This window comes from Oncorhynchus mykiss, chromosome 12 (assembly GCF_057628025.1).
Source record: "Oncorhynchus mykiss isolate SJ-2025 chromosome 12, ASM5762802v1, whole genome shotgun sequence".
Classification (NCBI taxonomy): domain Eukaryota; kingdom Metazoa; phylum Chordata; class Actinopteri; order Salmoniformes; family Salmonidae; genus Oncorhynchus; species Oncorhynchus mykiss.
Genome location: NC_143033.1, coordinates 93,149,353 through 93,173,921, shown reverse-complemented (window position 1 = coordinate 93,173,921; position 24,569 = coordinate 93,149,353). Strand labels below are relative to the sequence as shown.

Sequence of the window (24,569 nt, the reverse complement as noted above, 5' to 3'; positions counted from 1 at the left end):
AACCTATCCAACCAAAAACATAGACCCATGTATTTCACTGTTTCCCACACCAATAAATCCCTTTACATTACATGTGTGAGAGAGAACAGAATCCATGTTAAACTACTCATTTTCATTCAGTGTTCATATACAGCGTTGTTGTTTTAGACAACTAAATTCACTGATCACTCATCTGCAATATAATAATTATGTCACTTTCACTTAACCTTATTGCTCTAAAAGAGCTTGCTACACTAGGTCTAGGCCTACACAATAATAAGGTTGCATGCTTGCAGACCAGGTGACATTGAGGTCGCATTGTCTAACTTAATGTTACATTTTATTTCAACATATTTGATCAAATAAAACGGCGATCAAACTGAGATACAGTGTTACTACCAAATCACTAGTGGGTTGACATTAGAATAATCAAATTTCTATCCCGGATTTGGGATCCGCCTCCGTTGTTTAATTTCATGTTCAAACTGGACATGGGTTTCTCACAGATGTGAATGAGTGCTTTGTATCGACAAATTATGTGGTACTACCACTTTAAAACATGTTGGGAGTTGTCTGCCAATCAGCGCGAATGAGGGGGAGGGAAGAAAGCGGGTGGGTAGCAACAGTTGCCCCGGTGAGGACGAAGCGCCATAGCCACGGTAGCCCTGGCGACAAGAACCCAGCAACGAGAATCAACAACAACAGCCTGAATCCTTGAAAAAAATAAAAACAAAAATACCGGTGGGAAATTCACTTGGAATCAGAGGTGAAACTCTAAACATATTAGATAGTTTACGTGTGCTTCTAACATTTCAAATGAAACATTATGTTGGATGCTGCTGTTTTTCTTTGCCTGTTTCAGTAGCCATTTATAGCAAACTGGTTGCCAACGTCTCTAGCTAGCTAACTTGCTTGTTGGCTCATCAATAGTGTCTCTTGAAACGCGGTGTCTGAGTACATTATGCCTGACATGACGCTTTAATACCCAGGCCGTTGTTATGGCGATGTCAAATGCACGATATGGGTACAAAATGGCGGGTGTTGTAGATACGCGAGACAAGCTAACGACCGTTAGCTAGCTCTGCTGTTGACATGCAGCTTGCTGACCAGCTCGAAGCTAATGTTAGCTAGCCAGGCTACGTGGAAAACCACAGTGGCATCTGTCAAATAATGTTCAAACTTTACCCATCTTATCAGCTTTAACGCAAAATGTCCTTCTGCCTGGCTGAGACAGAGGTTGACTCGTTAACCAACGTTAGCTAGCTAGTTGCTGCTAGCCAATCTCACTGCGAGCTGATAGTAGTAGCCTGGATAAAACAAATTAAAAAGCTAACTAAAGATGCATTGTAATTTGGTAAATAAGAAGAAATAGCCGGCCAGAGGTTTTAGTTCTCAAGCCAGTACGAGGGCAAGAAAGGTGGCACTGGGAAGTGAAGTCAAGCAAGCAATGTGAAGAGGGGCGTGTCAGTGAGGGGCGCGACTGACTATATTATGCAGATGTCAGTTACAGTGACAAGGACCTTGAAACATGGGGGGGCATTTGCGTTAATTCCAAACAGTAACTCATTCACTTGGATAGCTAAACTGAATTTTGTCCAGTAATGTATATCTTCGTCTAATTTTGGCAACCGCAAAGGTCATATATAGTTATTTGCTGAGTATTGGCTACTCAATAAAACCCATACTATTGAATAGGCTAAAAAGGGGTGAAATGGTAGTATTCTTGAAAACATTTTGCTTCACATCTGTAAACCTGCTATACTGTTATAAATTCCACAGAGCAGTGTCTCTTCTGTATATGAGAGAGTGCGAGGGAGAGAAGGGTTTGGTACTTTAGGGAGAAATAGACATGTCAAAGCTAGAGGCTGGATATTCTATTCTAAAAGAGTGGCCTAAATTCTGTAGTTCGTCCAGACACCATGTTATTGCCCCTTTAATAACCATGTAAATTACAAGTGAACTAAAAGTAAAAACAACACCAATGCTTTACGCAGTGTCAATAGACAAGCAGAATGGAGACTGGCTTCCCCACTTTACTCATGTTGCAGTCCCGTGAAGATCAGTTGGTGTGTTCGATTCCCACGAGGGACCAGTACAGAAAAAGCATTAAAATGAATGCACTCACTACTGTAAGGCGCTCTGGATATGAGTGTCTGCTAAATCACAAAAATGTCAATGTAAAAAGCCTTCTGGCCTGTAGCAGCAGCAGTCACATTAGAGATGACTGATTGCATTACAGGTAACGGGACACCAAATGCATGCCTTTCTTTCCCTTCAAGCCTTCTCCTTCCCCACACCTCTTCTCTAGCTGTACCACTAACAGTCTTTGGAGGGGAAATCTCAGTCATAAGTGAATTGACTCATTATTAGGCCCAGACAGAATATGTGTAAAGAAGCAGACGTTCCCCATGTGTATAGCAATTTCAATTATGGAATTAATTAGAGGCAGTTCTACAATACATTAATTACGGTGGTATAATTGTTTAAAATGTTTGTAAACTGTGTTTAAACTTCTCTGTCTGTATTCGGTCTCTAAATGTTTTCAATCACGAGCAGCACCATATCAACAAGTACAATTCAGAGTATGTGCAAATGCACATGGCGAATAAAGTTGATTCTGATTCTGAGACAGCGGTAAAAAGCCAGGTGCTGATAAGAAACCTCTCCTGCTGGGTTCCATCTGGCCTCACTGACTCAATCATTATCACGTTAAGGAACAGTCTGGATGATGATGATGATAGGGCCCCATTAAAGATAAAGCAACAATTTAACAATTACTATCTATAGCTACACTGAACAAAAATATATACACAACATGTAAAGTGTTGGTCCCATATTTCTTGAGTTGAAATAAAAGATCCCAGAAATTTTCCATACACACAAAAAGCTTATTTCTCTCACCTTGTGCTGGGGACAATGAAAGGCCACCCTAAAATGGGCAGTTGTATCACACAACACAATGCCACAGATGTCTCATGTTTTGAGGGAGCGTGCAATTGGCATGCTGACTGCAGGAATATCCACCAGAGCTGTTGCCAGAGAATTGAATGTTCATTTTTCTACCATAAGCTGATGAAACTGTGGGTTTGCACAACTGAAGAGTTTCTGCACAAACTGTCAGAAACAGTCTCGGGGAAGCTCATCTGCTTGCTCGTCATCCTCACCAGGGTCTTGACCTGACTGCAGTTCGACTTCGTAACCGACATGGGAAAATTCTCACCTTCGATGGCTACTGGCACGCTGGAGAAGTGTTCTCTTCATGGATGAATCCCGGTTTCAACTGTACTGGGCAGATGGCAGACTGCGTGTATGGCATTGTGTGAGCGAGCGGTTTGCTGATGTCAAAGTTATGAACAGAGTGTCCCATAGTGGGGGTGGGGTTATGCTATGGACAGGCATAAGCTACGGACAACGAACACAATTGCATTTTATCAATGCCAATTTGAATGCACAGATATAATGTGAAGAGATCCTGAGGCCCATTGTCGTGCCATTCATCCGCTGCCATCATGTTTCAGCATGATAATGCACAGCTCCATGTCACAAGGATCTGTACACAATTCCTGGAAGCTGAAAATGTCCCAGTGCTTCCATGACCTGCATACTCTCCAGGCATGTCACCCATTGAGCATGTTTGGGATGCTCTGGGTTGATGTGTACTACAGTGTGTTCCAGTTCCCGCCAATACCCAGCAACTTCACACAGCCATTGAAGAGGAGTAGGACAACATTCCACTGGCCACAATCAACAGCCTGATCAACTCTATACGAAGGAGGCGTCTCAATGCATGAAGCAAATGGTGGTCACACCAGATACTGACTGGTTTTCTGATCCACGCCCCTACCTTTTAAAAAATAGGTATCTGTGACCAACGAATGCATATCTGTATTCCCAGCCATGTGAAATCCATAGGGCCTGGTGAATTTATTTCAATTGACTGATTTCCTTATATGAACTGTAACTCAGTAAAATCTTTGAAAGGGTTTTATGTTGCTTTTATATTTTTTATTCATTGTAGATTAGCCTGGTCCCCGATCTGTTTGTGCTCTTGCCAACAACATTGCTGTCATTGTCAAGCCAAACACAAGAATTCCGTCAGGAATTGGCAAGAGAGCAGAAAAAGACTGGCACCCAGGCTTCAGCTAGATCTCTCAGCTAACAAGATTTTATTTTATTTTTCACATATTCAGTGTCTGAGTCCCAGTTCTCGTGATGGCCACGACAGGCTACGTTGGGGAGTTGCAGCCCGTGACGACCCAGCCCCAAGGGGCAGCGAGTGGGAGTGTGACGGTGGCTGGACAGTCCTCAGCATCCGCTGCCCCACACACCGTGGTAGCTCCTACGCAGCAGTTCCTGGCTCAGCTTCAGACCACAGTGGGGGCTCCTGCAGCCGCAGCAGGACACACCACACCCCCTGCACAAGCCACTCCCACAGCGGCACAGAAGACAGCAGGTATTGTTTCTGCCAGTATAATTTTTCATTTGATTGTAATACATTTATTAATTGCGATGTATAAATAAATATTTATATTGTTTCATTGATATATTTATGTACTTTTATGGCATTTTGAGTCATGTCTTATAGGTATGCATCCATTCAGATTCTTATGACAATGTGTATCATGCAATAAATTAACCCTAGTGTCTGTATCAGTTGTCCAGGTGGCGCCCACACAGGCTCCTCCCCCCCAGACCCAGTATGTGACGGCTGAGATCCAGGGTTCCTCATCACAGGCCAACAACGCCCAGAACGCCCCCCAGTACATCGTAGTCACCGTCACAGGTGAGCCGTGCTCAGCATCACATCACATGCTACTGACTTAATTTATCTGAAGTCATGACCGACACTAGTCTGGTCCCAGATCTGTTTGACAACACCTATGGTGATTGTCACGCAGACCATAAGAGTTGGCAAGAAAGCACAAACACCTGGGACCAGGCTACATTATTGCGGCATTTCATTCAGAAACCTGACAATTTGTATTTATTTAATTTGATTGACCTGTTATTTAACTAGGCAAGTCAGTGAAGAACAAGTTATTATGTACAATGATGGCCACAATCTACCAAAAGGCCTTCTGCGGAAATGGGGGCTGGGATTAAAAATACAATTAAAGCACAAAACATGGTGCAAACATTATTTTAGCTTAGAATATGTATGATATGCTTTACAGAGATTATAAATTATAAAACTAAAGATAAATTAGAATCAGATTACGTTGGTGTCACGTTCTTAGATGGGCCTGAGAGAGAGGAAGTAACAAGTCTCATAGCTTCCTGTTCAAGCTCTGTTCTTGATCTTAAGAGAGCCGTTCTGATTCACAGTTTCTACCAAATGAATCTAAAAACCTGCAATGAGGGGAATGTCTCTGATTGCTGTGAACTCTGTCCCTGTGCTCTTGCTTATCATGAAGAGGTTGTGTACTGTAATATGTGGGTGTAGTGGCTCCGAGAGAAGTCACAATTTCATATTAACAGGTCTTGCTCTCTCTCTCTGTTTTTCTCTCTCCATTTCTCTCCCTTTCTGTCTCTCTTTCCCTTTCTCTCTCTCTCTCCCTTTCTCTCTCTCTCTCTTTCCCTTTCTCTCTCTCTCCCTTTCTCTCTCTCTCTAACCCCCCTCTCTCGCTTTCTCCCTTTCTCTCTTTCTCTCTCTTTCTCTCCCTTTCTATTTCACTCTCTCTACACAGAGGGCTCTCTCCATTCAAGTGACTCTGTGTCTGACTCGAGCCCTCCTCCAGCTGTGGTACAGCAGACTGGGGTTCCCACACAGGTGGTGCAGCAGGTGCAAGCAGCACAGCAGGTAGAGGTCCCTTCCCCTCTCTCATTCACACCCGGGTCATGTTCATTAGGCACCAAACAGAAGAAAACAGATTAAAACACAGCAGGTAGAGAGAGGTCCCTTCCCCTCTCTCATTCACACCTGGGTCATGTTCATTAGGCACCAAACAGAAGAAAACAGATTAAAACAGAGAGGTGACTATCTGAACTTTTTTCTCTTTCATGCCCTAATGAACATGATCCTGGTAGACACATGATATTGCAACAATTGCAACTTGAAACCACACAGAAAAAAAACTGTTTATTATTTGCAACTTATCATAAGACTTGGTGAAGCCAAAATAGTGCTGACATAAAGTATTTATGCATCCCTTCGGTATTTGGTGTCCAGCATTGGTGCACTATTATGTGGAAAATGAGAAGTGATAGTCTCAGCAGTTATGGGTTTTACGATAACAACCTCTGAACAAACCAAGAATTGAGGAAAAACTATCGAAACTAGCATTTGCTGTTCCCCGAGAGAACTTGGCCGGAAATAGCTCAAAATACTTACTAGTCTCTCAAGCCTATGGTGTCTAACTGATCTCAGATGGCAAAACAGTATCTCAGATGTTTTATTGTCCCACACTGGATAGGTGCAGTGAAATGTGTTGTTTTACAGGGTCAGCCATAGTAGTACGCTGTGAAACATGTGTTGGACAAGTCAGGACATGGGAAGCATGAGGAAAAAATGTTCAGTTCTCGTCACACCCAGTTTGAGCTGATGTAACAGGGCTATTATCTTAGCTACCAGACGCTATTGTCTTAGCTATACACTGTGTGAATCTATCTGTGTTGTGTTTTCTGTCCTTAGAGGTCAGTGGTGCAGGCAACGTCCCAGATCACAGCCAAGACTGAACAGGGTATCACCACCCAGCTGAGTGTCACCAACCTGCAGCCTGTCCACCTCACTCAGGAGGTAAGACACACACACACACACACACACACACACACACACACACACACACACACACACACACACACACACACACACACACACACACGCACACTCTCTCTCAAAAATGCATAACACACATGTACAAGACATAAACGGAACACCACACATAACACAGAAATATACACACACACATAACCATCATTTGAGCTAAAGATAGTATATATAATTCAACAACCACACGCTGTAATGCATTGTATTATGTATTCATTTGGTCCTGCTGAGCCAGATAAACATCACAACATTTCCCTCCTGGTTGGTTGGTTCCAGAGTTCGCATAGCAAACAGAGAGAGAGGGATGAGACAGACGTAGGGAGAGACCGAGAGGTAGAGGAGGAGTGGACAACAGCAGAGCAGAGCAGGACAGACGCACAGTACTTTGCATGGGTGCCGTCAGACAGACACCCAGACATGCAGACAGACGGACACAGCCTCCAGGAGTACCCCTCCTACTTCCCCCTCTCCCTCCCCCTGACCTTCCCTCCCTTCGCCTTGTCCCTGTCGGTGCTCTCGCTGGGCTGGGAGGGGATGGAGATGGGAGGCTACCCCACGGTCACCACAGCCCAAGGACAGCCACTCCTGTTTGACGCAGCCTCTGCCCTCAGAGTAGGTCAATTAGGTGGAATTTCTGCCTTAGTCTCCCACTACTAAGTGCAGTTTTAACTTAAAGATGCACTATGCAGAAATTGCTCCGCCATTTCCGGGCTCCCGAGTGGCGCAGCGGTCTAAGGCACTGCATCTCAGAGGCATCACTACAGTCCCTGGTTCGAATCCAGGCTGTATCACATCCAGCTGTGATTGAGGGTCCCATAGGGCGCTGCACAACTGGCCCAGCGTCGTCCGGGGTAGGCCGTCATTGTAAATAGGATTTTTTTCTAAAGTGACTTGCCTAGTTAAATAAAAGTTAAATAAAAAATAGCTTGCGTGATTTCAGTTTATGTGACAAAACAAGCAGGTATTAGTGTGGAGAATCATTGTACCATCTAAACCGCTGTGAAATATTTTTTACATAACCAGAAATATGGTATTTTCAGCTGTTTGAAGCTGGTGTACAAAACCTAGTAAAAGACACAAAAACGAAAATGATGAACAGGAAGCAGAGAAATACATAGAACAGATCTACCACTTCTGAGACTTGTTTTCAGTGAGAATGACAGATCCATAACACACACATGTGAATGGAATCGGGTCGCCCCAAAATGACTTATTGCAGCTTTAAATGGAAGTTAGGTGTCCTAGAGAGGCTGTCAGTGGGTAACAGAGTGGAGTGTGATTAAGGCAGAGACAACACAGTAGGTAGGGAAGAGCAATGTGAAGGGTAAGGGGAGCAGCCTGCAAGTCAAGGTCATTTTCCCATTGAAGTGAATGAGCCCGTGATTGATGTGGTATGCCTCATGATTGACTACGGTTGAAATATTTGGACACACTTCAAAGGAAATTGGAGGAGGGGGAGTAGATTAGTGTTTTGACCGACTCTGTGTGTGTACTCATGCCTGCATGTGTGTGTGTGTGTGTGTGTCCCAGGTGCAGCAGCAGCTCCAGCAGGTGCCAGTGCAGCATGTGTACACCAATCAGGTGCAGTATGTTGAAGGGGGAGACAACAACTACACCACCAGCACAATGTAAGCTCTCCTCTACTCTCTCTGAACACTGTCTATGGTGATATAATGCTATGCCACTATGCTTATATAGTTTGTTAACTGTTGCTAACTAGCTAGCTTGATCACCTCAACTTCTAAAACTAGACAGTGGAGTAAGCCAGACAGACAGATCTGGGACTGCTATTTTTGTGATGCAGTGGTTCATCTTTCAAGACAACAGTTATACTGCTGAATTTGAAAATCACTGTCCTTCTCTCCTCCCCTGCTCCCTTCATTCCTCCCTCTTCCCACCTCCTCCCTCACTCCAGTCGTTCAGGCAGCTTCACCTACACAGACACCCCTCTGTACACTCAGACCACCGCCGCCCCTTACTACGAAGCCCCTCCCACTTCTGGCTCACAGGTCCCCACCACCGGCACACCCCTGACCGTCTCCGTGACAACGGGCTCCACCGGTGGTGTGTCTATGTACGTGGCTGGCACAGGCCAGATTGTGGCCAATCCGGCGGCCGCCTCTGGGGGTGGGGCAACGGTGGTGGCGACAGGGGGAACAGCCAATGGGACTGGGGAAGGGGCGGGGGCTAATGGAAGCGGGGGCAGCTATGTGATCCAGGGGGGGTACATGCTGAGTGGCAACAGTCAGGGGGGCTACTCCACCCACAACGCCCGCTCCTCTCCTGCCACCGTCAGTACAACAGAGGGCGAGGAGGGTAGTGGCGTACCGTCGGCAGACAAAAAGGTATGAGACAGAGACGCCAATCTCAATACTATTCTCTCACACACACCTTTCAGTGTTCTACTAGTCTCAGTACTATTCTCTCACACACACCTTTCAGTGTTCTACTAGTCTCAGTACTAGACTGTAGGAGGGACATGGCTGTTCTACTAGTCTCAGTACTAGACTGTAGGAGGGACAAGGCTGTTCTAGTCTCAGTACTAGACTGTAGGAGGGACATGGCTGTTCTAGTCTCAGTACTAGACTGTAAGAGGACATGGCTTCATCATGTTATATTGTTATATCGTTGTCCCTGCACTACAGCCCCTCCCAAGCTTACTTCTGCCCCCCCTCATGTCTCTATTATAATGAATGATTGATAATATATAACGCTCAGAAACCAAACCGATCAGTCGTGTGTGTTTGTTGACTAACCCATCCATTTTTCCCTTCTCTCTGTGTGTCCCTCTCTGCCAGGTGCAGTGGCTGCTAGATAACTATGAGACAGCTGAAGGGGTCAGTCTGCCTCGCTCCACCCTCTACTGCCACTACCTGCTGCACTGCCAGGAGCAGAAGCTGGAGCCCGTCAACGCTGCCTCCTTTGGGAAGCTGATCAGATCCGTGTTCATGGGGCTACGCACCCGCCGCCTGGGCACCCGGTGAGACGGGTTATATCATACAGACACGCACGCGCCGCCTGGGCACCCGGTGAGACGGGTTATATCATACAGACACGCACACGCCGCCTGGGCACCCGGTGAGACGGGTTATATCATACAGACACACACACGCCGCCTGGGCACCCGGTGAGACGGGTTATATCATACAGACACGCACACGCCGCCTGGGCACCCGGTGAGACGGGTTATATCATACAGACACGCACACGCCGCCTGGGCACCCGGTGAGACGGGTTATATCATACAGACACGCACACGCCGCCTGGGCACCCGGTGAGACGGGTTATATCATACAGACACGCACACGCCGCCTGGGCACCCGGTGAGACGGGTTATATCATACAGACACACACACGCCGCCTGGGCACCCGGTGAGACGGGTTATATCATACAGACACGCACACGCCCCAAAAGCTTAGGCTGAATCAGAGGCTGAATTGTGTATGTGTTCCAGGGGGAACTCCAAGTACCACTATTACGGCCTGAGGATCAAGGCCTGCTCCTCTCTGATCAGACTGATGGAGGACCAGCAGCACCTGGCCATGAGACAGCAGCCCTTCTCTCAGAAACAGAGGTGGGCTATCAGCCTCTGTCTCTCTCTGCGTCTCTCTGTCTCACTCTCTCTGTCTTTCTCTCTCTCTCTGCGTCTCTGTCTCTCTCTGCGTCTCTCTGTCTCTGCGTCTCTCTGTCTCTCTCTCTCTGCGTCTCTGCCTCTCTCTCTCTGCGTCTCTCTGTCTCTCTCTCTCTTCTCCTCTCTCACTCTCACAGTGCCTCAAACACTGTCTCTCTCTAGCACTCTAACAGTTGCTCTCTTTCCTACCCTCTCATTCTTTCTCTCTGTCTCTCACTCTCTGTCTCTCTCACTCTCTGTCTCTCTTTCCCCCCTCTCTCACTCTCTGTCTCTCTTTCCCCCCTCTCTCACTCTCTGTCTCTCTTTCCTACCCTCTCACTCTCTGTCTCGCTTTCCTACCCTCTCTCACTCTCTGTCTCTCTTTCCTCCCCTCTCACTCTCTCTGTCTCCCTTTCTCTCATTTCATTTCTGTATTTCTGTCCTTATTCCTAGAACTTATTGTGCCATTTTGTTGTATCTCTCTCATTGAAGCCTCCCTGCTGTATAAAGGATCTTCATTATTTTCATCATGAACCCCTCCTCCCTAGGTTGAAGCCGGTGCAGAAGGTGGAGGGGATGACCAATGGCATGGCGGCAGGCTCGGGCCAACAGCAGCAGCAGCAGGGGGCGGGGCTCTCTGACATCAGCGCCCAAGTGCAGCAGTACCAGCAGTTCCTGGGTGAGAGGGTGGGGGGTGTCAGGTCTGTCAACACTAGGGGGAATTGGGGTAACACCTTATTGTACCATCTTGGTGTTTACAGTATATGGTACCAATAAGGACTGGAGTCAATGAGTAGCTACTTCACTTAGTGTTTATATGACCACCAAAGAAAAGGAAGAGTGTTTAAAATGTACCTACTATGTAATAACATTTGACCATATTTTACCAAGTACAGTAGAGAAATACAAAGACACAAATCTCAGAGTTATAGACTGACTGATTAACGGAATGGACAATATCGAACCGGGACATTTATTAAACACTAACAAATGAACTTCAGTAGGTTACAGACAGTGATAAAACAGGTCAGACATTTACAGTATCTGGCTTGTGTAAATACACAATTAATATTGTCTTCCGTCCCCATGCAGACGCGTCTCGGACCCTCCCAGAGTTCCCTGACCTTGACCTGCAGGGGAAGGCCCTACCGGAGGGCATAGAACTGGAGCACATCAAGAGCTTCCAGCTGCTGTATCGGGAACACTGTGAGGTGCCTGTCTGTATGTCACACTGGTTGTTTATATGTACAGCATGTTACTGTCTGTCTGTCTACCCCTGTCTGTCTGTACAGAGGCCTACCTCTGTCTGTCTGTACAGAGGCCTACCTCTGTCTGTCTGTACAGAGGCCTACCCCTGTCTGTCTGTACAGAGGCCTACCCCTGTCTGTCTGTACAGAGGCCTACCCCTGTCTGTCTGTCTGTCTGTCTGTCTACCCCTGTCTGTCTGTACAGAGGCCTACCCCTGCCTGTCTGTACAGAGGCCTACCCCTGTCTGTCTGTCTGTCTACCCCTGTCTGTCTGTACAGAGACCTCCCCCTGTCTGTCTGTACAGAGACCTACCCCTTTCTGTCTGTACAGAGACCTCCCCCTTTCTGTCTGTACAGACACCTACCCCTGTCTGTCTGTACAGAGACCTACCCCTGTCTGTCTGTACAGAGACCTACCCCTTTCTGTCTGTACAGAGGCCTCCCCCTGTCTGTCTGTACAGAGACCTCCCCCTTTCTGTCTGTACAGACACCTACCCCTGTCTGTCTGTACAGAGACCTACCCCTGTCTGTCTGTACAGAGACCTACCCCTTTCTGTCTGTACAGACACCTTCCCCTTTCTGTCTGTACAGAGACCTCCCCCTTTTTGTCTGTACAGACACCTACCCCTTTCTGTCTTTACAGAGACCTACCCCTGTCTGTCTGCACAGAGGCCTCCCCCTGTCTGTCTGTACAGAGGCCCCCCCCTGTCTGTCTGTACAGAGACCTACCCCTGTCTGTCTGTACAGAGACCTACCCCTGTCTGTCTGTACAGAGACCTACCCCTGTCTGTCTGTACAGAGACCTACCCCTGTCTGTCTGTACAGAGATCTACCCCTTTCTGTCTGGACAGAGACCTACCCCTGTCTGTCTGTACAGAGACCTACCCCGGTGTATGTGTCATTGTTCATTCATCAGTTCTTGTATAGTCCTGTTATGTACATGTCATCTGTACATCTCACTGTTGTTTCTGTCGGTCCAGCTGTCCTGTGCATCCTTTGCATAAAGGGAGGAGCTAAGCTAGTTGATACTGATGGTGCTGGTGTTCCCTCTTTGTTTCCAGGCTATTCTGGACGTGACGATCAACCTGCAGTTCACCCTGGTGGAGACCCTGTGGAAGACCTTCTGGAGGTTTGAAGAGAGCCAGAGTGGAGACACTGGCACACTGGCTGTGTACGTCTTGTCCTGGGACTTCAATATGCTACTAAAGCAACTGTCTTTCTTTTTTTTGGAATATCAAGTCATTTTTTTCAAGAATCCTGTGTCATTTTCTAATGTATCTGTATTGTTGTAACAGACATGATGAGTCTGAGAAGCGCCTGCCTAAGGACTGTCTAGTGATCCTGTGTAAGTACGACCCTGTGCTCCGCTGGAGCCGCGACTGTGACAACACCCTGTACCAGGGCCTGGTGGAGATCCTCATCCCCGATGTGCTGCGGCCCATCCCCAGTGAGTTAGAACGTACTACACAACACCACATAATACTGATACAACTACAGAGCAGTATAGAGAGCCTTCAGAAAGTTTTCAAACCTCTTGACCGAATTTTAAAATGGATTACATTGAGATTGTTTGTCACTGGCCTAGACACAATAGCCCATAATGTCAACGTGAACTTATGTATTTAGACATTTTTATAAATGAAAATCTGGAATGTCTTGGGTCAATAAGTATTCAACCCCTTTGTTATTGCAAGCCTAAATAAGTTCAGGAGTAAAAATGTACTTAACAAGTCACATAAGTTGCATGGACTCTGTGTGAAACACGATGTTTGAATGACTACCTCCTCTCTGTACCCCACACATACAATTATATGTAAGGTGCCTCAGTCGAGCAGTGAATTTCAAGCACAGATTCAACCATAAAGACCTGGGAGGTTTTCCAGTGCCTCACAAAGAAGGATGAATATCCCTTTGAGCTGAAGGTATTAATTACACTTTGGATGGTGTATCAAGAAGCCGCTCAGGGATTTCACCATGAGGCCAATGGTGACTTTAAAACAGTTACAGAGTTTAATGGCTGTGATAGGAGAAAACTGAGGATGGATCAACAACATTGTAGTTATTCCACAATACTAACCTAAATGACAGAGTGAAAAGAAATAAGCCTGTACAGAATAAAAATATTACAAAACATGCACTAAAGTAATACTGCAAACAAATGTGGCAAAGCAATTCACTTTTTGTCCTGAATAGAAAGTGTTATGTTTGGGGCAAATCCAATACAACACATTACTGATTACCACTCGCCATATTTCCAAGCATAGTGGTGTCTGCATAATGTTATGGGTATGCTTGTAATCATTAAGTACTGGGGAGTTTTTCAGGATAAAAAAAGAAACAGAATGGTGCTAAACACAGTCAGAATCCTAGAGGGAAACCTGGTTCAGTCTGCTTTCCAACAGACACTGAGAGTTGAATTCACCTTTCAGCAGGACAATAACCTAAAACACAAGGCCAAATCTACACTGGAGTTGCTTACCAAGAAGACAGTGAATGTTCCTGAGTGGCCGAGTTACAGTTTTGACTTACTGTAAATCTGCTTGACAATCTGTGGCAAGAACTGAAAATGGTTGTCTAGCAATGATCAACAACCAATTTGGCAGAACTTGATGAATTTGGAAATTAATAATTGGCAAATGTTGCACAATCGATGTGTGGACAGCTCTTAGAGACTTACCTAGAAAGACTGACAGCTGTAATCACTGACAAAGGGGATTCTAACATGTATTGACTCAGGGGGTTGAATACTTATCTAATCAAGATATATTAGTGTTTTTATTTATTTATTTATTTTTTACAAATGTTGGAATTTTTCTTCCACTTTGACATTACATAGTATTTTGTGAAGATCGTTGACGGAAAATGACAATTAAATCAATTTTAATCCCACTTTTTACACTACATGTTGTGAATACTTTCTGAAGGCACCTTATAATACTACATAGCACAACATTACACTATACTCAGCGACCTTTTACGCTACTGCTACTCTCTGTTCATCATATGTGCATAGTCACTTCAACCATATCTACATGTACATACTACCTCAATCAGCCCGACTAACCGCTGTCTGTATGTAGCCTCACTACTTTTATAGCCTCGCTACTTTTATAGCCTCACTACTTTTATAGCCTCACTACTGTTATAGCCTCGCTACTTTTATAGCCTCGCTACTGTTATAGCCTCACTACTTTTATAGCCTCGCTACTTTTATAGCCTCACTACTTTTATAGCCTCACTACTGTTATAGCCTCGCTACTTTTATAGCCTCGCTACTGTTATAGCCTCGCTACTTTTATAGCCTCGCTACTGTTATAGCCTCGCTACTTTTATAGCCTCACTACTGTTATAGCCTCGCTACTTTTATAGCCTCGCTACTGTTATAGCCTCGCTACTTTTATAGCCTCGCTACTGTTATAGCCTCGCTACTGTTATAGCCTCACTACTTTTATAGCCTCACTACTGTTATAGCATCGCTACTTTTATAGCCTCGCTAATTTTATAGCCTCGCTACTTTTATAGCCTCGCTACTTTTATAGCCTCGCTACTTTTATAGCCTCAATACTGTTATAGCCTCGCTACTTTTATAGCCTCACTACTTTTATAGCCTCACTACTGTTATAGCCTCGCTACTTTTATAGCCTCGCTACTTTTATAGCCTCACTACTTTTATAGCCTCACTACTTTTATAGCCTCACTACTGTTATAGCCTCGCTACTGTTATAGCCTCGCTACTTTTATAGCCTCGCTACTTTTATAGCCTCGCTACTGTTATAGCCTCGCTACTTTTATAGCCTCGCTACTTTTATAGCCTCGCTACTTTTATAGCCTCGCTACTTTTATAGCCTCGCTACTTTTATAGCCTCACTTCTTTTATAGCCTCACTACTTTTATAGCCTCACTACTGTTATAGCCTCGCTACTTTTATAGCCTCACTACTGTTATAGCCTCGCTACTTTTATAGCCTCACTTCTTTTATAGCCTCACTACTTTTATAGCCTCACTACTTTTATAGCCTCGCTACTGTTATAGCCTCGCTACTTTTATAGCCTCACTACTTTTATAGCCTCACTACTTTTATAGCCTCGCTACTTTTATAGCCTCACTTCTTTTATAGCCTCACTACTTTTATAGCCTCACTACTGTTATAGCCTCGCTACTTTTATAGCCTCACTACTTTTATAGCCTCACTACTGTTATAGCCTCGCTACTTTTATAGCCTCACTTCTTTTATAGCCTCACTACTTTTATAGCCTGTCTTTTTTTTTACTGTTATTTTATTTCTTTACTTACCTATTGTTCTCATAATACCTTTTTTGCACTATTGGTTAGAGCCTGTAAGTAGGCATTTCACTGTAAGGTCTACTACACCTGCTGTATTCGGCGCACGTGACAAGTAAACTTTGATTTTATTTGATTTTATTACAGTACACAAGACATAGCGTTATACTGCACTACATTATACTATGTGACATGACATAGCTGTAATACAGCCTGTGTGTAGCTGGTGTAGAGAAGTCCGGTGCAGGACAGCAGATATGAGTAATAAACGTATTTACTCTAGATTCCACAAATACAACACAAAATATTCGAGGCCACAATAACGGACCGTATTACAAAACAAACAATCACTCACAAACAAACATGGGGGAACAGAGGGTTAAATAATGAACAAGTAATTGGGGAATTAAAACCAGGTGTGTAAGACAAAGACAAAACAAATGGAAAATAAAATGTGGATTGGCGATGGCTAGAAGGCCGGTGACGTCGACCGCCGCTCGAACAAGGAGAGGGACCGACTTCGGCGGAAGTCGTGACAATAGCACTATATTACACTAATTATCTACATAACATGACATAGGCCTGGTGGAGATTCTACATAACACAATAAAACACAGGTTGTTTGAGTTCAAGGACATTCTGTTCACCACCACATAGGAGAGCACATTTAGTTCAGCCCTGTGTCAACCCCTCTCTCTCTCCTGTCCACAGGTGCCTTAACTCAAGCCATCCGCAACTTTGCCAAGAGTCTGGAAAGTTGGTTGACCAACGCTATGATGAACATCCCAGAAGAGATGGTCCGCATTAAGGTGTGTGTCTGCTTTCATGTGTGTTGGGCAGCATGTGTTGGTTTCTGCGGTGTGTGTGTGTTCTTGGTGAGGTCTTGTCACGCTCTCTTTTCTCACTTCCTCCTCTCATCCTCCAGGTAACGTCAGCCAGTTCGTTTGCCCAGACGCTGCGCAGGTACACCTCTCTGAACCACTTGGCCCAGGCAGCCAGGGCCGTGCTACAGAACACAGCTCAGATAAACCAGATGCTCAGCGACCTCAACCGCGTGGACTTCGCCAATGTTCAGGTCCGTCTAACCTAAGACCTGTGGTTACAGTGTATAGTAACAGTCAGACACTGTCCAGACCATAGACGTGTCATTATATTCATATGATGCAGACCAGCACTGATGGTGATCCCTGTAGTGTTTGTTTGGTAGATGTAGTATAATGTCCTAAAGCTCTGTGTGTTGCTGTTGTTGTTGTCGTACTGACATAACACAGTTACCTTGTCATTCAACTACTATATTTTGTAATTGTGAAGTGACAAAAATATAAGAGGCATGATACTGACGACTCTCTCTCTTTCTCTCACCTTCCTCCCCTCTTTCTTTCTCTCTCTCACCCCCTCCTCTGTCTCTTTTCCTCTTCCCCTCCTCTCTCTCTCCATACAGGAGCAGGCGTCGTGGGTGTGTCGCTGTGAGGACCGTGTGGTGCAGCAGTTGGAGCAGGACTTCAAGCTGACCCTGCAGCAGCAGAACTCTCTGGAGCAGTGGGCTGCCTGGCTGGACGGGGTGGTCTCTCAGGTCCTAAAGCCCTACCAGGCCAGCCCCGCCTTCCCCAAAGCAGCCAAGCTCTTCCTGCTCAAGTGGTCCTTCTACAGGTGAGAATGGGATTAGTCCCATCTATTCCCATGACTGCTAAATACGGTGGAACATTTCCGGTAATTTCACACATTTTCAACTAGAATCAAATAGGAATAGGCAGGGAGGGAATCCTCCAACTGGGAAATTTGGGGAAGGTCCTAACATTTTACAACACTCCTGCTCAGAGACGTTTTTTTCCTGGTTAGTCAGGAAATCCAGATTTGTTTATCCATGCCAAACCAAACTCTTCCTCCTCCTCCTCTCCATCCAGTTCCATGGTGATTAGAGACCTGACTCTGCGTAGTGCTGCCAGCTTCGGATCCTTCCACCTGATCAGACTGCTGTATGATGAGTACATGTACTACCTGATAGAACACAGAGTGGCCCAGGCTAAAGGAGAGACACCCATCGCTGTCATGGGAGAGGTACACACACACATACACACATTTACACACACACTCACAGTGGCCTTAGCCAAAAAAAGCTAATGTGCTGTTGATATTAGTTACCGTTGTTTAGTTGTTACCATTCAATTGTTACTGACTCATTTCCTATGTCTCTCAGTTCGCCAGTCTTGGCAGGAGTTTGAACCCACTGGATCCAGACAAAGGTAACTACCATCCATGTTGTTTGATACAAAGCACATGGCAGCCAGACATAAAGCTACTTATTGAGGATTGCCCAATCCCAGATCAATCCCTACCCCTTACGCATTTGTGGAGATCTGAGAGCATAGGGGGTAGGGGTTAGGGGTTAGGGACTCATTTGGGATTGGGCAATCTATTCCTATAACCATGGTTTCTGATATTAACCTTCATCCCACTTGTGTCTGTCTTCCAGAAGAGGAAGAGGAGGAGGAAGAGGAGAGCGATGACGAGTGTCAGGAGCTGTCTCTGCCCTCTGACGGGGCGGGCCTGGGGGAGGAGTCTCTGGAGCCGCCTACCAAGCTGGCCAGAACCGACCAGAGAGTACTCTTCACCACGGGCCAGGACTGAACACACGCACTGATACACACATGCACAAACACACTTCCATTCACAGACTGACTTACACAAATACTCACACATAACTGCATTGATTGATAAACATTTGTATACACACATACACCAAGATACCCTTGTATACACTAATATGTACACTAGAGGTTGACATTCATTCCTGTTCTGTCTTGTCCTGTAAAAAAATGTTTCCTGTAATGCCCGGATCCTGCAGCGTTTCTATAACCCCGGAACTTTCCTGTCCCATTCTGATAAATATCACTCCCGTCCCATGCAGATTTTTACACACAGAAATCATTTATTCCGTTACGCCTCGATCACACCAATAGCGTCATTGCATTTTGGTACACCAGATGTACATTCATTTCCACTGGAACACTGTGTTTGCCTTGCAGCATTTCGTTGCAGAGGCAGTTGCAGTGCGTTCTGTGTGGTGGAAACGTTGGATTTATAGAACGTATGCATCAGACTGTATGTGAAGACGTTCTGTGTGGGGGAAACGTTGGATTTATAGAACGTATACATCAGACTGTATGTGAAGACGTTCTGTGTGGTGGAAACGTTGGATTTATAGAACGTATACATCAGACTGTATGTGAAGACGTTCTGTGTGGTGGAAACGTTGGATTTATAGAACGTATACATCAGACTGTATGTGAAGACGTTCTGTGTGGTGGAAACGTTGGATTTATAGAACGTTTGCATCAGACTGAATGTGAAGACGTTCTGTGTGGTGGAAACGTTGGATTTATAGAACGTATACATCAGACTGTATGTGAAGACGTTCTGTGTGGTGGAAACGTTGGATTTATAGAACGTATACATCAGACTGTATGTGAAGACGTTCTGTGTGGTGGAAACGTTGGATTTATAGAACGTATACATCAGACTGAATGTGAAGACGTTCTGTGTGGTGGAAACGTTGGATTTATAGAACGTTTGCATCAGACTGTATGTGAAGACGTTCTGTGTGGTGGAAACGTTGGATTTATAGAACGTATACATCAGACTGTATGTGAAGACGTTCTGTGTGGTGGAAACGTTGGATTTATAGAACGTATACATCAGACTGTATGTGAAGACGTTCTGTGTGGTGGAAACGTTGGATTTATAGAACGTATACATCAGACTGAATGTGAAGACGTTCTGTGTGGTGGAAACGTTGGATTTATAGAACGTTTGCATCAGACTGTATGTGAAGACGTTCTGTGTGGTGGAAACGTTGGATTTATAGAACGTATACATCAGACTGTATGTGAAGACGTTCTGTGTGGTGGAAACGTTGGATTTATAGAACGTATACATCAGACTGTATGTGAAGACGTTCTGTGTGGTGGAAACGTTGGATTTATAGAACGTATACATCAGACTGAATGTGAAGACGTTCTGTGTGGTGGAAACGTTGGATTTATAGAACGTATACATCAGACTGTATGTGAAGACGTTCTGTGTGGTGGAAACGTTGGATTTATAGAACGTATACATCAGACTGTATGTGAAGACGTTCTGTGTGGTGGAAACGTTGGATTTATAGAACGTATACATCAGACTGAATGTGAAGACGTTCTGTGTGGTGGAAACGTTGGATTTATAGAACGTTTGCATCAGACTGTATGTGAAGACGTTCTGTGTGGTGGAAACGTTGGATTTATAGAACGTATACATCAGACTGTATGTGAAGACGTTCTGTGTGGTGGAAACGTTGGATTTATAGAACGTATACATCAGACTGTATGTGAAGACGTTCTGTGTGGTGGAAACGTTGGATTTATAGAACGTATGCATCAGACTGTATGTGAAGACGTTCTGTGTGGGGGATACATTGGATTTATAGAACGTATGCATCAGACTGTATGTGAAGACGTTCTGTGTGGTGGAAACGTTGGATTTATAGAACGATTACATCAGACTGAATGTGAAGACGTTCTGTGTGGGGGATACGTTGGAGTTATAGAACGATTACATCAGACTGAATGTGAAGACGGCCTGACAGAAATGGTAGCAGAAGGTGAAGGTTGAACTGTTGTTGAACACATCCAGATGATGCTGCGTACCATTTTGCGTAATGACGCTATCATGTGATCGGGGCGTAGAGTAGTGACTGGCTCCAACTGAAGCGAGGCGTGAGAGTGAGCTGGAAGGAAGGAAATTATCATTAGATTTAGATTTTTTCATTAAGTGAACGATATCAGGCCTACACAGTTTATTTTAATTAAATGCTCCACACATTACCATCCTGTGGATTGTCGATCCTGTGCTGTCCTGAACATGACTCTAGAACTTCCCATTCCTGACAGACCTGTTCCCATGTCAACCTCTGATGTACAGTTTCAACACACATTTGAGTGTAGATACTGTACACACACACACATGTTCATACACTCAATAAAAAATTCTGCAGTCTCTACACATAGATGCTGACCCATCAGTACACAGACACACACAGACACAGTCCCAATAAGGTCTGTATGGCACAAGTCTGCTGTAAGCACAGATACCACACATGCATGGATGGGCACACAATCACCGGTCCGGCATTGCTGCACAAAGGACACAGGGTGAACTTACACACACACACACACACCCGACCCATGGAGTGAAGAGTGTTTGTTGTCACTTGAATGGATCTGTGTATTGAACAAGGACCTGCCATGTTTCTCTGTATTGGTGTCACTGGCTGACAACAGGGCAGCACAATGTACATGCCAACCTAAACTACCCTCCAACAACGGTCTGCTGTACCAAGGTGGTCCTAAAGATGTGACGGTTAACAGTTTGTCCTCCCTTACCCAACCCTTCTGTATAGGGAGGAACGGAGGGAGGAAGAGGAAATGGCTGCTTACGATTCTGCAGTTCTAAATTGTTCATTTAGCTCTCACTCTCATGTCAATCAAAGCCCAAGAGCCAGTCAGAAGGAGATGGGGCATGTGGGTGACAGCAGATAGACTGTAAAGAGAGTTGTTGTGTGTGTTTTTGATGCCCGTGGGGTGTGTGTGTTTTTGATGCTCGTGGTGTGTGCGTGTGTGTGTGTGTGTGCTGGGGTCCTACTGCTGTGCTGTATTTTTAGGGTGCGATTGAACATGCGTGGATTTATGTGATTGTGTGTGTGTGTGTGTGTGTCTTGTAACGTGTGTCTGGTTGTACGATTGTTGAGTCTGTGCTTCAGAAGAAGTGTTGACTGTATATTTGGTGGATATTTTCAAAGGCATTCAAAATCATTTTGGGTGAATGTTTTTATTGGTTCTTTTTAATTTGATTTGTTCCTTTCCTGAAAAAGAGTGTCGTGGTTTTGGGGGTTCCTGTTACAACCACTCACACACGCACACAAAAGATAAAACCCTGGTTTAAAGGTGTTTCCATGTCAACCCCACAGATGTGGAACAGTAGTCCCACCATTTCTCTCCACTGCAGCGTCCATCTGCCTCTGCTGCTGAATGTGCAGTTCTGTACAGAGAGATCTGTTCAATATATATTCCTGTTTGTGTTTTCAAGTGCTTCATTGCCATCTGTTTTATTGGTTTCTGTTGAGACCTTTGTGGCCTCTTGTCGTCCACACGTCATTGCGCCAGCCTTATTTTTTATGTTTGTTTATCTTTTTCATTTCTGCACCAGACATTTCTGATTTCAAATAATTACTTTGTTTACATATTCCAAGAAGGACTGTGCTGGACTGAGTTAAAATGCGATAATATAATTATATATATGTGTGTCACTCTATTTCCTTTTCATTGTCACAAAGTGAACCTTTCTTGTCTGGTGATGTGGTGTCAATCTGTCACACACTAAGTATATTTTGTGTGTATGTGTATTTACTGAGAGTCGTTATTGAGTGTGAGTATGTATGTTTGATTTCAGTTCTCCTCAAATGAGCTCTCCATACATACACGCGCCAAGGGTCCTGCTTCGTTTGCACAGTCACAGTCAATGACTGTCCTTTTATATGGTGAGATGTCAGTAGCCTGATCCCAAATATGTTTGTACTATCTTGCCAACTCTTGGTTTGACAATGACCATATAAGTTGGCGAGACAGCACAAACTGATCAGGTACCAGGCTAGAATATAACAGTTCTGCCTATTTATCACAGACAGTCTCCACTTGGAGATCCCTATAGATCTCTTTCATGTACAGTACTGTATATCTGTGTCTGATGGAATCGCAGCACACAGGTGTAAGGTATTCTGAGGGAAACCCTTACAGTCGGTGCCATTGTTGTATGGGTTTAGCATGGTCCCAGATCTGTTTGTGCTGTCTTATAGAAGTTGGAATGACAGCACAAGCAGATCTGGGGTCAGGCTCGATGTGAAACGAGACAGGGGAATCAGACACCCTATCTTCCTCTACATCTCTCATTCTGTCTCACTCGTTTCCTTCCTGCTAAAGTTTTTCTGCTGTTGTTTTGTTGTTGAAGCCATTTTCATAGAACATTGTCCACCACGATCAGTTCGGTTGTTGAACATGTATTGTATGAACATTTCATTGCATTTAAGTGTCCCAAGAATGTTTTCAAAGGCAGCAATGCATATCTTGAGCACGCAGCGTGGACCTCTAAACCAGCATGTTTAACACTCTGGGGCGTCTGCTACTACCACAGCTGATGATATATCCTCCCATGTCCTGCGGATCTCCCGATACGATGGCCATTCTTTTCCAGACAAAAATGTTTGTCATTTTTATAGAGTTCAGTTTCTTACTTCTAAAAACGGTATTGTGTGGCAGTGTTTTATGAATTTGGTCAAATACACGTATGACTGTGCCTTTGGGAGGTTGTAGAATGCACTTCAAATGTTTTTAATTTTAAAGATATAAAATAAATTAAGAATTTTTTAAGTTGTCACACCCTTGCCCTTGTTTTCTCCTCTGAAATGTACAGACTAGTTTCCGTTGGAGCAGGATGTGGGGACTCTACACTGTGATGTACAAAGACTGTACTTTCCATCACAGTGGCTGTGGTGCATTCATTAGTGCAAACTGTTTCAGAAAATAAATGTTTATATTGGACAAATTTATGTAGGTCCCCACCCATTTCGTCCAGTTTAATTCCGTTTGGTTCCTAGTAAATACACCCCTGGTCTGTCACATAGTCTTTGTGGTAAGCACTGCTCAGAATCAAATAAAATTGTATTTTTCACATGCTTACTTACAAAAGAGCTCAGGTTCAGCTTCCTGTCCCCTTTCGGTGTGACAGGAATTGAGAAACTGTAATACTAACACACACACACCACACACAAACGACCACAGTAAATACATTTTCCTGAAAACAGACTGTGGTCAAGTTACGTTGGGGTCTTAACCTACATTGTAATAGATTGTGGTGAAAGCACAGGGCTTTAAGTGGTTTACTTACTCTTTGATAGGCATTTAGTTAATGTGTTGTTGTTGTCTACATGCTGATACTACTACAGTTAAGGTAGTCTCGCTGCTCTCGCATAGCCAAACAGGCACTAATTAACCTAGAACTCTGGAAGTAAATAGGAATTTGTTCTTAACTGACTTAAAGGTTAAATAAAAAGGTGAGGCTATATGAGGCAGCTCTCTAGTGACCCCTAGTGGTAGCAATGGGATAGTAATTTAACTAGGCCTACTCCAGCCAAACCCTAGGACGACACTGGGCCAATTGTGCGCTGCCCTATGGAACTCCCAATCACGGCCGGATGTTATACAGCCTGGAATCGAACCAGGTACTGTAGTGACGCCTCTTGCACTGACCAACTGGCAGGTGTCTTCCCTGACATTTTCAACATGCCCCTGATTGAGTCTGTAATACCAACATGTTTCAAGCAGACCACCATAGTCCCTGTGCCCAAGAACACAAAGGCAACCTGCCTAAATGACTACAGACCCGTAGCACTCACGTCTGTAGCCATGAAAGGCTGGTAATGGCTCACATCAACACCATTATCCCAGAAACCCTAGACCGACTCCAATTTGCATACCGCCCATACAGATCCACAGATGATGCAATCTCTATTGCACTCCACACTGCCCTTTCCCACCTGGACAAAAGGAACACCTATGTGAGAATGCTATTCATTGACCTCAGCTCAGCGTTCAA

The 24,569-nt window shown here is 44.7% G+C and overlaps 1 protein-coding gene across 2 annotated transcripts; it reads left to right on the top strand.

Annotated features, from left to right (window-relative positions):
* The first annotated feature begins 561 nt into the window (after positions 1–561).
* Positions 562–23,351, top strand: LOC110538912 (MHC class II regulatory factor RFX1). 2 transcript variants are annotated; one of them, XM_090194153.1, is made up of 19 exons: positions 562–745; positions 4,170–4,432; positions 4,634–4,762; positions 5,667–5,779; positions 6,611–6,715; positions 8,276–8,373; positions 8,661–9,090; positions 9,550–9,725; positions 10,201–10,320; positions 10,905–11,035; positions 11,449–11,567; positions 12,665–12,774; positions 12,899–13,050; positions 16,596–16,693; positions 16,810–16,959; positions 17,326–17,534; positions 17,789–17,942; positions 18,082–18,127; positions 18,358–23,351. In XM_090194153.1, the coding sequence occupies exons 2-19, from the start codon at positions 4,192–4,194 to the stop codon at positions 18,510–18,512; spliced, it is 2,736 nt and encodes a 911-aa protein (XP_090050279.1). In that variant the 5' UTR covers positions 562–745; positions 4,170–4,191; the 3' UTR covers positions 18,513–23,351. The 2 variants fall into 2 exon arrangements, with proteins under 2 accessions (XP_090050279.1, XP_090050278.1); XM_090194152.1 differs by having other exon boundaries at positions 9,544–9,725.
* The last annotated feature ends 1,218 nt before the right edge of the window (positions 23,352–24,569 follow it).